This window comes from Gigantopelta aegis, chromosome 10 (genome assembly GCF_016097555.1).
Source record: "Gigantopelta aegis isolate Gae_Host chromosome 10, Gae_host_genome, whole genome shotgun sequence".
Classification (NCBI taxonomy): domain Eukaryota; kingdom Metazoa; phylum Mollusca; class Gastropoda; order Neomphalida; family Peltospiridae; genus Gigantopelta; species Gigantopelta aegis.
In genome coordinates this window covers 56,884,513-56,897,914 of record NC_054708.1, presented here as the reverse complement: position 1 = coordinate 56,897,914, position 13,402 = coordinate 56,884,513, and the positions used below count along the sequence as shown (strand labels likewise).

At 34.4% G+C, this 13,402-nt stretch overlaps 1 protein-coding gene across 1 annotated transcript in view; it reads left to right on the top strand.

The window, feature by feature from the left end:
- Positions 1-13,402, top strand: part of LOC121382789 (prominin-1-A-like) — an 81,465-nt gene that overhangs the window by 48,486 nt on the left and 19,577 nt on the right. The window contains exons 9-19 of the mRNA XM_041512392.1: positions 909-983; positions 1,933-1,996; positions 2,277-2,353; positions 3,611-3,693; positions 4,428-4,580; positions 6,064-6,196; positions 8,188-8,285; positions 9,123-9,213; positions 10,786-10,932; positions 11,811-11,900; positions 12,468-12,542. Of these exons, the coding sequence (XP_041368326.1) occupies positions 909-983; positions 1,933-1,996; positions 2,277-2,353; positions 3,611-3,693; positions 4,428-4,580; positions 6,064-6,196; positions 8,188-8,285; positions 9,123-9,213; positions 10,786-10,932; positions 11,811-11,900; positions 12,468-12,542 (1,086 nt within the window). The remainder of the gene's footprint in view (positions 1-908; positions 984-1,932; positions 1,997-2,276; positions 2,354-3,610; positions 3,694-4,427; positions 4,581-6,063; positions 6,197-8,187; positions 8,286-9,122; positions 9,214-10,785; positions 10,933-11,810; positions 11,901-12,467; positions 12,543-13,402) is intronic.

Here is a 13,402-nt window from a genome sequence, read left to right as displayed (position 1 = left end):
TGGGTGTCAAACTATGGTAAATGCAAACAGTAAGATATGATAAACATCAGCATAAAAATCCAACAGTTAAATTAAAACACAGTGTAAAGAACTGTGCAAAAGAATAAAAGTCAGTATCGCGAAGAAATTGTAATAAAAGTTCTGGATGGAATCGAAAAGATTCCATCACATTCCTTCGACCAAATATATATTTTCTAGTTTCACTCAAATGCTTATACTCAACCAAAATGTGGCGTACCGTCTTATACAGACGGAGTTCGAACCATATATATATATATATATATATATATATATATATATATATCGTGATCCAGATCTACTATTTTTGTAAGCAAAGCAAACAACACTCTATCATAATTTCATTTGAAATTAGTCTCATGCAGAGATACGATATTTTGAATATGTTAATGGCAGTTTTGTAATTGTCTCGCATGTCTGACATCTATTACACGCTTTTAAAATTCTATATTGTTTTGTTGCATTACTGGTGAGCAAGTTATAGTAGATTGTCGTAGATTATCGTCAATTGTTTCGGGAAATACACCTTCATTTTGATGGTCTGTAGGTCTCCCATTATGTTTGGAGACTTTAATCATGGCAACGCAATAAAAATTGCAAAGTTGTAGCAGTTCAGATTTTACTATAAAGTCTTGATTTTACAAGTTTTAAGTGCAATGGCCCAGGCTTGTTATTTGTGGATGAAACAGTTATAGGGTTTCCGCCTTGTCACCAGAAGAATTTGACTCCAAAGAACAATCCGTCTATTCGGCAAAAATGTAATTAAGAGTTATTTTATCATATGTTTTGTTGTTAACATCAGTAATAGACTTACCAACTTTTAATTCTAAAACGTAAATGTTTACATTCAAAATATACGATTGAATCGTTATTTATATATTTACTTCCAGTTGCCAGATATTTCATCTCAGAAAACAACACTTGATGGTCTAGCTTCAAAAAACATGTCTGCCTTTGTGGCAAGCGTAAGTCGGATTATACAACATATATTATATATATACTTGAATCACGTCGGTGATGTTATCGTCAAACTCTCGGGCGAATGATTAGTAGGTACTAGGGTCGGATCCCAGTACTAGCTTCCATCCAGAACCAATTTTAACACTGCTCAGTGGGTAGGTGTAAGACAATTTCACAAACCTCTCTCTGACTAACAGTTAGACCGTGTCTTGCTTCGACAGTGCCATTGAACTGAAAACGGTTTGAATTGCAGTACAAACTGCAAGCCATTGTGATTGTACAAGACCGCTACACCTATAACATTATTTATAACTACATATTATTTATAACTACAACTTTGGAGATATATATATATATATATATATATATATATATATATATATATATATATATATATATATATATATATATTGATGGAAAGAAATAAGGGAACACCAAATTGTAGACCAAATTTAATTGACAACTAGCATAGTAATGTCTGTTATTTCATACCAAATTGTAATGTGGGGTTGAATGTCTGTAGTGTTGAATTGGCTGCCTATATGTTCTTCTGACAATATGAATTGATTTTTGATGCAGTCATTATTTCTTGTTGCTATCTGTGTGATCCTTTATTTCTTTCCATCAGTATATATATATATATATATGTATTAACGTCTGTTAGACAAGAACATCCAGATAGCTTAGGTGTGTGCCAAGACCAGAGAAGCGAGCTTGAACCGTAATGAAATATAAGCAAGAAAATCAAGTTGAAATGAAATGTTTTTATTTTGTTTGACGACACCATCAGATCACATTGATTAACTACTGGTAAACATCATCGGCTATTGGATGGATTTAGCAGATACTAATATCCATATATTTACATATGTATGTTACCGGTAATAAGTATTGTTGTTAAATCTCTAATCTGCGTCTGCGGGTAGCAATATAATAGTATCTGCTTACTTCCAGGCAAAGAAAGACTTTGATACGATCCCAGAGAAAGTGGAAAATGAAACAGCAACCACAATTGCAGGTAAGCACCATTAAATTGGTTAAGTCTAAACAAGGTCCATATATGATTCCAGGTAACCAATTTATGAAGATTCATTCATGTGTTTGTGTATAACGATAAACAAACAAATAAATACATAGATAGATAAATAAATAAATGAATAAATAAAATGTGTGTATGTATGTTTTCATACTTGTAAAGCGTTATGAAATAATTTATATGCATATCAGTGTATGCTTTCTTTTCCTATTGTAGTGTTATTAGACCAAGTTATAACATGTTGTTTGTTTAAAACTTTCAGACTTGAAAAAGATGTTCAATGATTTCTCCAATCAGACAGACCAGCTGTCCGGAATGGTGAATGATTTCAAGACAAATGTAAGATTTCCTTCTGGGCTACTCTTTAACTTTTGGTCGTGGATCCAGGAATGTAATTCTTATTCTTCTCTCTCTCTCTCTCTCTCTGTCTCTGTCTCAGTCTCTCTCTGTCTCTCTGTCTCTGTCTCTGTCTCTCTCTCTCTCTCTCTCTCTCTCTCTCTCTCTCTCTCTCTCTCTCTCTCTCTCTCTCTCTCTCTCTCTCTCTCTCCCTCCTCCATCTGTTTCTCTGTGCATACATATGTGCATGTACAGACCTTTTTATCTGTCTGTCTGTCTGCCCGTCTCGCCTCTGTATCTGAATCTGTGTGTCTGTGTATGTCCTTCTGTCTGTATATAACAGACAAATCAACCTCCACTGAGGGAAATCGAACCACGGACTTTCAGTATGAAACAATCCAGCCCTCTACCAACTGAACTAATAGGGAAATTGCCTCTAGCTACTACCAATAGGAGCACTTTATACTGCTACTACTACTACTACCACTACTACTACTACTACTACTACTACTACTACTATATGTACGTCTCTCTGTCTATCGTGTCTCCTTATCGGTTTTTGGGTACGTAACCAATCTAATTGTTCGACTTGAAGTTAGAAGATTTATGCATTTTGAGAGCAGTTTTCCACCAAGTTGAAATAATAAGTAATTTATAGGAATAATAACACAAGAACGCACCCTTCCTCCTGAATTCTTCCCTAACTCCGTCACAGCTGGATACATATTAAAGACACACGTGACCAATTTTTTTTAACAATGTAGATGGATCCTTATTAATATTACTTTCCAGTTTGACTTGTACCAATTAATTTATAGCGTGTGAAAAAGTATCAAATTTGTTTATTTGGTATTCGTAGCCAAATTCTAAAAACAAACTGAGAAACAAACCAACAAACGAATAACAGATCTTTTGTCAGTATTAACATTGTTTTATGCATCTGAAGGAACCATGAGTGATGTATCTTCTATACACATTTCTTGTTCTAATCGCCAGTGGGCTATTTCTCGTTTCATCCAGTGCACCGCGACTGGTATATCAAAGGCCGTGGTATGTTGTACCCTGTCTGTGGGATGGTTCATGTAAAAGATCCCTTGCTACCAATGGACAAATGTAGCGGGTTTCCTCTTTATGACTGTGTCAAAATGACCATATATTTGACATCCAATAGCCGATGACTAATAAGTCAATGTGCTCTATTGGTGTCGTTAAAAAAAGAAAAAAGTTCTAATCAGGTTTGTTTACATATTGTTTTTACAGGCATTAGGTTCAGTGAACATTGATGATATGCAGTCACAAATCAAATCTACGTTTACGGTTGTGAATGGCTACGACCAATACAGGTAGGAACTGTTACAAAATCGTGATAATGATGTTCTTCAGATTATTAACGTAGAGCCTTCTTGCAAAGAATGGAAGGGGAACTTTTAAGGTGCCCCTAACCTCTAAAGATTCAGATACATGTCATCCAGAGCACAAGTTTTTAATTCAGTCAGAATCCCAGTTCAGGACAAAATGCGTATAAATGATTTTTCGTACACACCTGTTGGCGAGAACACCATGTGTTATTTTTCATAACACATAGTTGTTTACACACGTACGTGTGTTAACAATTTCAAGACATATGACTGGCTGCTCCTAGGTGATGACATGTCGCCAATGCCAATACAACACCCCAGCAGAGTGGAAATCGATTGCTCTTTGAAGTATACTTAATCTGGCAATCATGTATCTGTGACGCATAAGGCAGCTGTAAATCGTACTTTATTTATTTGTTCAGATGTCATGCTAGTGTGGGACTGTAAATCGTATATTATTATAATTTTTCAGACGGTATGATCATAATGCTGGCGTGGGACTGTGTAAATCGTATTTTTTTTTGTCTTTCAGATAGCATGCTGGTGGGCGTCTGTAAATCGTATTTTTGTTTTCGGATGGCATGCTGGCGTGTGACTGTATAAATCATACTTTATTTTGTTTTTCAAATGATATGCATGCTGTTTCGTCACGTTTGTTTCCAAATGGTATGCTGACGTGGGACTGTGTAAATCTTACTTTATTTCTTATTATTTTCCAGATGGTATGCTGGCGTGGGACTTTCATGTCTCATCCTGCTCATTGTTCTGCTCAATTTGCTGGGACTTGGTTTTGGCATTTGTGGCGGCAGTGCCAGCATGATACCGACTGAGCGAGGCTGTCTGTCAAACTCGGGCGGGAATATGCTCATGGCGTGAGTAAATAAATCTGGATTTTGTCGTTCTTTTTTTCTTTGTTGAACTTATTATTTTTGGTTTAACGACACACATTGATTTATGAAAATATCATCGTGTATTGGGTGTCAGACATTTGGTAATTTTTGAAACGTAGTCTTAGAAGAAACACACTTCATTTTCTTCATTAGCAGCAAGGTCTCTTTTATATGCACTTTCCCACACAGGGCAGTACATACCACGACCATTAATATACTAGTCGTGGTACACTGGTAATTGGAATATCTTGAGGAGGGTGGGGAGAGAGGGTTCCCCGTCTCACACAGGCACGATCCTTGACTGGCTGAAATTCAGTGTATGTTCCCCGCACTGAAGTAGTGGTGGTGGTGGTGGTGGTTGTGTGTGTGTATGGGGGAGGAGGGTGCACAACCTCTAATTTGGGGTACAAGCCAGATTTGTATCTTTATTTATATTTCTCTTGAGTAAGACAGAAAGTATGTTTTCGTCATTTCATTTCAACTTATTTTCGTGCTTATATCCAATTAAGGTTCAAGCACGCTGTCTTGGACACACACCTCAGCTATCTGGGCTGTCTGTCCAGGACAGTGGGTTGTTTTCGTCAAGAGTGTGTTTTTGTGTGTGTGCGTGTGTGTGTACAGCTCCCGGTTTCTATGGTTCTACGCTGTTTGTAGCAGTGTTTGAAGTAGTAATTTGATTTAACAAAAAAAGAAAAAAAAGTACATTATAAGTTGTAGAAGCATCACGAGGGGTATATGGCTTTGTATGTACCCTCTGTGTGTTCTTTTACCCTGAGCCGAGCCGAAGGCGAGGGGGTAAAAGAGCACACAGAGGGTACATACAAAGCCATATACCCCGAGAGATACTTCTACAACGAATTTATCTTGCCGACATGTTAAACCATATAGCCAAATAATCAAAATAACGCCAGACAATAATTGTTAACAATTTATTAACGGAGCCGTACCACGCGGACGCGAACGAAACCACTTGCCTGTGACGAAAAATAGTTCCATCGATAAACGAGTTTTTAACTTCAAATGTTTGTAATACGAAATTGTCTGAAACATAAAAAACCCTAAAAAACCCAACTTTTTTAAAATCAGAAATGTATGTAGTAAAAAAATAAAAAAAATAAAATAAAATAAAAACCCCACAACTGTTGCTAATCGCGCATTAATACAATAACACCACGACCGTAATTAGGTGGCCGAGTTCAACATTGCAGCTTTTAAAAGTATAGAAATAGTGTATTTTATAGTAAAAATAAAATTAATTATGTATATTTGATTGATTATCAAGGTTATTTATAATCTAATTATTGGATTAGCATTAATTGGGGTGGCTGGAAACTGTTGGAAATTACAGACGGGGTATAAGAGAATTTGGCTCCGCCCACAGGGGTATAAGGGATTTGTCTAACGGCAAACAATCAATGAGATTAAAGAGTTTTACATGTAGGCGAGATAATTATTTTTATTCCAGCGCTGTTGGCTTCATCTTCATATTTTCACCACTTCTCATGCTGCTTACCACGCTAACGTTCACGGTTGGTGCTCCGCTGGAAAAGTTTCTCTGTCAGCCAATCAAAGATCCGGATCTGGGTATTGTTAACAAGGTTAGTATTACACTTATTAATATCGTCATCTATCTACGTAACCGTGTTAAAAGAGACTATCCCGAGTTTGTCGCAATTTAAAAAGGTTTCGGCCAATATAAAGTATGTTGTACATTTTTAAATAACAATTATTTACTTACATTTTCGTGTATCGATGATGAACAGTTCTATAATCAATGCATTTCTGGACATTGGGACGTTTCGTTGTATCTAACTATTGAATTTTGTCCTAATGTTATTATTTCTTACAATGGTCAGATGAAATTTGAAACAATTCGATCAAAGGTCATTCCAAATGTATTTATCCGTATAATGCTTTATATAAAACATGTAAGGTAAGATCGTATTTTTTAAAATCCCCACCCCCCACCCCACCCAAAACAACAACAGGAAAATGTAGGATGTGTGTTTGTGTTTTTGGTGAAACGAACGGAAGTTTTGCTATAGTAGTGTCGGAAATAGAATAAAACTGATTTTCGTCGATTTTGTCTTTCATAATAAACTAACAAGTAAATATTTTGTAAATATCTATTTAATGATACTCTACCTAATTTAGCATTTACTTGTTTGGGTTCTTGTTGATGTACAAGGTGGTGTTTACTCTTGAAATTAAAAGAAAGATGTCGATTTGTGCTCTTTATTGGAACAGACTATAAAAAGAAAAATGATCGACAAGTTAATTTCATTGCTGTTGCAGTATGTGAGGGACCGTCTCTGATGACGGTTTATCCCTATCCCTCAACAAAACAAAATATTTGTAGACATTTCTAAGTAACTTTTGAGCAAAACTGTCAAGAACCATTCTGAGTGTGTGATCTATTATACCGGTATTAAAGGTGCTATGTATATGTACATGTATTAAAGGTGCTATCTCCAGGTTGCATAATTACAGCTATTGCAAATAGTTTTTAAAAAATAAAATTTTGCTTTAAAATTTATAGACTACACTTTCTACTATATGCCCACAGATGATTCTAACAATATAATTTTATCTACTAGTAGAAAATACACTTGTATTGGAGAATCTTTATCACAGATGCTTACATATAACTATGATATAGCACCTTTAAGTGGTTGCAAGATTGTGTAAATTTCTAATGTACTTATATTGAATTTATATTCACTAAATATGCTGATCATAATTAATAATTTATGCTGCAATTCAAAATACTCAGTTAACTTGCACTTATAAATTAAAGGTTTGTTTAAGGATAAATGAAATTGACACCTGTCGATCAAAATTTGTTATAGTCTATTCCAATAAAGTACACAAATCACCTGTTTACTGACATCTTTCTTTTAATTTCAAGAGTAAACACTACCTTGTACATCAATGAAAACCCAAACAAGCAAATGCTAAATTAGGTAGAGTATCATTAAATAGATATTTACAAAATATTTACTTGTCAGTTTAATATGAAAGACATAATAGACGAAAATCAGTTTTATTCTATTTCCGACACTACTTTAGTGCTGAGAACTCCGGATTGCTGTTTTAAAGTGACTGGGTGGGTGAGGATTTAGGTATAACAACAATTTTGGACAGAGCAATATAGGTGGTTATCTCACTAGACAAACCAGGCCGTACCCTTCTCAAAATCCGGGGGGGGGGGGGGGGGGGGGGGGGGGGGGGGAGCACTAATTTTTATAAACAAATAAAACACTATAGAACTTAAACCCTGAGATGTGTATGCTATTTTCTGGTGTAAATTTTCCGGAGGGTACGGCCCTGATAAAAGGCACTTCAGAACTGATGCCCTCTTACTCCTCGCTAGGTAAGATACTGAAGAAATAGCCTGATAACATATATCACTTGGAATTTTATTTTTTAATTATCGAAACATTTTGTAATTCACTTTGTAATATGTTTAAAGAACATGTATTCCTATTTGCGTTAAATGGCAGAAATCTATTTAATAATCATACATTAGTAAATTTTGTCATTCTTAAATACATTTATATTAAACTAATTTAACTGTTCTTTGTTACAGCTACTTAATGACTTTGTTGGCAATTCCAATGGCTCGTATTTAGGAAATATGCTTTTTCAAGACCCGTCTGTAGACCTGACTCTCGGAGGGATTATAAAGTATGTTGATTAAAGAATTGATAATTTCATTAGGTGTGATAATCAAAAATAAATATATACACATGGTAATTTGGCAGACTATTTGACACAAACATGACATAGCGATTTGTCATTAATATGTACATGGTACTTGCATAGAAACACAGCTAAAGTATTGATGTGGGTAATTCTGGGCCAGAGCTTATAAAACTAGATTTTGGTGGTTTGAAATGCTGCGTAATTTGTATGGCGTTGTTTCCACGTTACTCTCTACCGACGTTTTACAAGCAGGATGCCTGAACTTGTTTATGTGGATACACACATGTACTCCATAACAGTATGGTATGCATTCATAGTCATCACGCAAACATTTCAATTGCAACTTTACACTGAAAGCTGTCCAGCATTCAGCAAACCAAAAAGACCCCCAAACGCACCCAAAAAAAACCCCCGAAAAAACCCATTAAGCACTAGTCTATTTTTATGTAAGAATATCCAAAATGACGTCATTCAAGTTTGACATCATTTCCATTCAAAAAGGCACCGTGTCACATATTCGTACGTCATTTGAATATCGGGTAATGGCTGACTAGAATTAAAGTTGCTAATGCAGTTTACAAAAACACGACCTACCTATATCTATATCTATATCTCTATCTATCTGTCTGTCTGTCTGTCTGTCTGTCTGTCTCTGTTTCTGTCTGTCTGTCTATCTATCTATCTATCTATCTGTCTATGTATGTATCGATATATCTATCTATCTACCTATGTATATGTATATGTATATGCATATAAAACATGTATATATAAATGTATGTATATATTTGTAACCATATGGTTGTGTTTTGTTCTAAACAGGGACTGTGGGGACGGGAAAGGTGCATGGACCGCCTTTAAATTGGACAATTTCAAGACGTTCAACCTTACACAGCTAACTGATTATAGAAGTGTGAGTATCAAAGTGGAGGATTAAACAGCAATATGACTATATATATAGATATACAGATGTATATGATTTTGGCATTAAAAATAATAGTTTAGGCAATGAACAAATCAAAACGGGAAATATATATTTCATCAATATAATTTGTCCAAAGAATATCCATGTAACATATTATTCTTCATGTGCACTATCTAGGAAATGGTATTGTACATTATAATCCGAATGAAGTAACTGTTGGTATTTTCAAGATTGAATCTCTTTATAATTCATAAACCAACTTGATAGACCTATATACGTGTATTACCGACGAAGTAATCATAAAATAAATATATCAATAATATGCCTAGGGAACACATCATATTGAAACACCAACAGCGTATTATCATTGATGCCATCATGGAAAAACATATTAACCGGGTGTTGCTGCCTAGGTCATCATATATGTACATAGTAAATGAGTTACTGTCTGCTTTACTAGTATATCATGCTACAATACATACCATAATTATTTTATCCATTTCATAAAAAAAAACCCACAATGAAAACACCCACATTCCAAAGAAATCCCCACAAGCAACCGCTCCCCAACAATAAAAACTAACAAACAAACAAACAAACATACAAAACCTTTGTAACCACTGGTGACGTATATTGTTTATGAAAAACATATAAAGATGTTTGAACGACAATTATATTTATTTGTATGTATAATTTTAGTCAAATGACATCACAGGATAATTGGTTGTGAGAATGTATGGATAACATTTTTGTGTATTTTTATTACCGAAGTAACATAACAGGATAACTTCATACGCAAGTTTATGAACATATTTGTGTATTCTGCTTCGCCACTTTTGATTATGTTTCGATTGACAAAAGTGCTGATAATCTTTATAACCGCACACATGTAAACACCACCTCTCATCGAACCAAACTTCCTTATCGCGTCATGCAACGTCACTTAAGGGCGTGGTGCAAGTCAATTACCACATAATCTTACTCATGGTAAGCATGGCTATTTTGACACTTTCTACGTTTTGATTGACAGCGGATATACGTTCGTGCTTTATTACTATACTTATGGCAATTAACATCACAGAGAAAATACGCGAGTTGGTTGACTTAGAACTTAACGTACGTCACATTTAAGATTACCGATTAAAACTGGTAGATGGTTTAACGTTCCTAGCAAATAGACTATGCAAACGTTGTAATACTGATATTGTAGATGAATACTATTATTTATTCAATTGTAAAAATCAAAATAGTGAAAATTCTAGAAGAAAATGTATAAATCAACATTATAGAACTAATCCTAGCGTTTTTAAAATAAAAGGTATGCTGTCATTATGTAAATCACCATTATTGAAGAACTTAGCTATATTTCTTTGCACATTGTAGCTATTATCTGGTGTTCTATGTTAACTATTATATATATTTCAATGCTGATGCCTGTTCTTGTCATATATATTAATAATGTATTTGTATTGTCCTTTTGGTACATATTGCAATGTGTCTGAGTGCTGTTTAATAAATCTTTAAAAAAAAAATCTTGTATGCGGTTATTACTGGTTTCAGACAATTGACGTGACAGGTCAGTTGGACGCCATCGACTCAACTGTCGACTTCTCAAGCTTGAGCTTGCTCACCCCTGACCTCAGCACCCAGCTTGACAAAATCAAGACAGCAACGAATGGAATCGACTTTTCTGCTTTTGAAACTGAGGTTTGTTTGTCCATTTAACAGATGCCCACTTTGGTATTGATCAATGATGTTTTGTTGATAGATATAAATATGATCCACTATTATTAATTGAATGGATACATAATTGTTTAACAACACACGAGCACAAAAATACACTTGATCCACTAAGTCCGTAAGATAAAATGACAAAAAAGAAATTTTGTTTTGTTGAACACATTTTTAGTGAGATAAAATGAATCCTGAATTAAAAAAAGTAATGATTTTTTTTTAAAGTTTACTTCCGTAAAAAAGAGATATATGAGTGTTATTCTTGGGTACTGTCTGCAGACTAAATTTCCCATTTTAAATATATTATGGTCTGTTCAAACTTTACCACTTTACATTAAAACAAATTTTTAAAGTTTACTTCCGTTAAAAAGAGAAATATGAGTATTATTCCTGGGTACTGGCTGCAGACTGAATTTCCCATTTTAAATATGTTATGGTCTGTTCAAACTTTACCACTTTACCACTTTACGTTAAAACTAATTTTTTGAGTTTACTTCCGTTAAAAAGAGACATACGAGTGTTATTCGTGGGTACTGGCTGCAGACTGAATTTCCCATTTTAAATATGTTATGGTCTGTTCAAACTTTACCACTTTACGTTAAAACAATTTGAATTAGAACAGAATTTCTTCGGCAAACTCACAACATTAAATATTCGTTCAAATCAATGTTGGGCCTTTTGTACTGAAGGCAATTCAAACCCAATTACTTTGTGTTTTTCCACCGATTCCATGTTACTGGTTACATAACTACTTATTTTCAATAGGTCCTATGTGTTCTATAGTGTATTGTTGGATAGATGGATCTAGATTGCTATGTGGAATAAAATGGATTATTGTGTTATTTTTCCAGCTAAGCAAGAACACGACCTCTACGGACTTGGACGCATTCATCACAGTTTTGAAAAATTACACAGACTCGCTGAGCCCTGGTGCTGAAAAGGTTTGAAATCGGACGCAACCCCAAAAATTCGAAATGCCCCAAAATCTACCGCATTAAATGTTGTTTTTTTCACTAGGAAACATGTAATATATTGATCACCTTAATATTTATGTTGATAACCATATAGATAATACATGTTGGTATACTTATGAATACTGTAGGTGCCTTTGTTAAAACGTTGCATCCCCTCCCTGGTTTTTGGAGGTACCCTTTTTAAACATTGAAAAATCCTGGAGATATATATCGTATGCTTAGTACTCATATTAATGTGATTAAGTGTAAATAACATTACATTTTATTGTAAATAAATGTCAAAACCTTCCTTAATTATTAGGTAGTGAAAAATAAATAGTTACGGCTTTTACGGCCGCCTTTATGCTAAATTGCACGTAACTTACAACTTCTTACTTAAATGTTTTTTGTTAAATCAGTTTGTGTCTCAGGTCTTCCTAATATTTGTGGTAAATCCAAATGCATTTTGTACAAAATTAAAAAATTATGTATAGTAGTATCTAGGAAACTACCGCCAATGACCGTGTTTCTGTTACTTTTAATTGTGTTTTCTAGACGTCCCTGACTGCTACCATTAATGACCTGACAACAACTAAAGATGTCACGCTTGTCAATACTCAGACGGCTCAGGTAGGGGTTTTATAACAATAGGTGCATGTAAGAAGAAAATATAATGTCAATAATAACGATGATGATGCTGATGATACTTATAATAATAATAGTCCGAGGCTCGCATAACACAAACCTCTCTCTCTCTCTCTCTCTCTCTCTCTCTCTCTCTCTCTCTCTCTCTCTCTCTCTCTCTCTCTCTCTCTCTCTCTCTCTCTCTGTGTATTTGTCAAGACTATTCTCTTGTCTTTGTAATTATGTAAAATCTGTTTCTCATTTTTTAAATGAATTTATCGATATACAACTGTCACAAATTGCATACAATTGTGTAGCGTTGTGAATGACTTTAAACTAAACACCTCAGAAAATGACGCATTTCGTCACATGGGATGTCATTACGTAAAGCAGATCAAAGCAATATACACGTGACGACGACAGCCGAAAACGTTACCACCTATGCATTGTCAAACAGGTCTTACCTGTTCGTGACACTGTTGTATCTTAAATTGATGCAAGATTGTCATGAAAATGACGAGACGTCGAAGTGTAAACGTTTTAGTTCTGCAGCTTTGATGCCACGAACCAATGCGCGGCAAATATTATTCCTAGACTTTATGAATTAGGTGTGAGAATAAAACAAAATACTTCTACAAAACATTTCATGTATATGTATTTTGTTATTATAACTTTCTTATAAATTCATGTATGTTAAAAACTAAATTTAGGTTGTTATAACGTCCACAATTATTTTAATTAATAGACATTTAAAAATGAGTAACTGTGTTCAAAACGTGCACAGTGGTACAATTGATTGATTAATTTAATTTTCATAGCATAATAATTTCCATTGGCTTAAATAAAAAATGTATGATTCGATAACC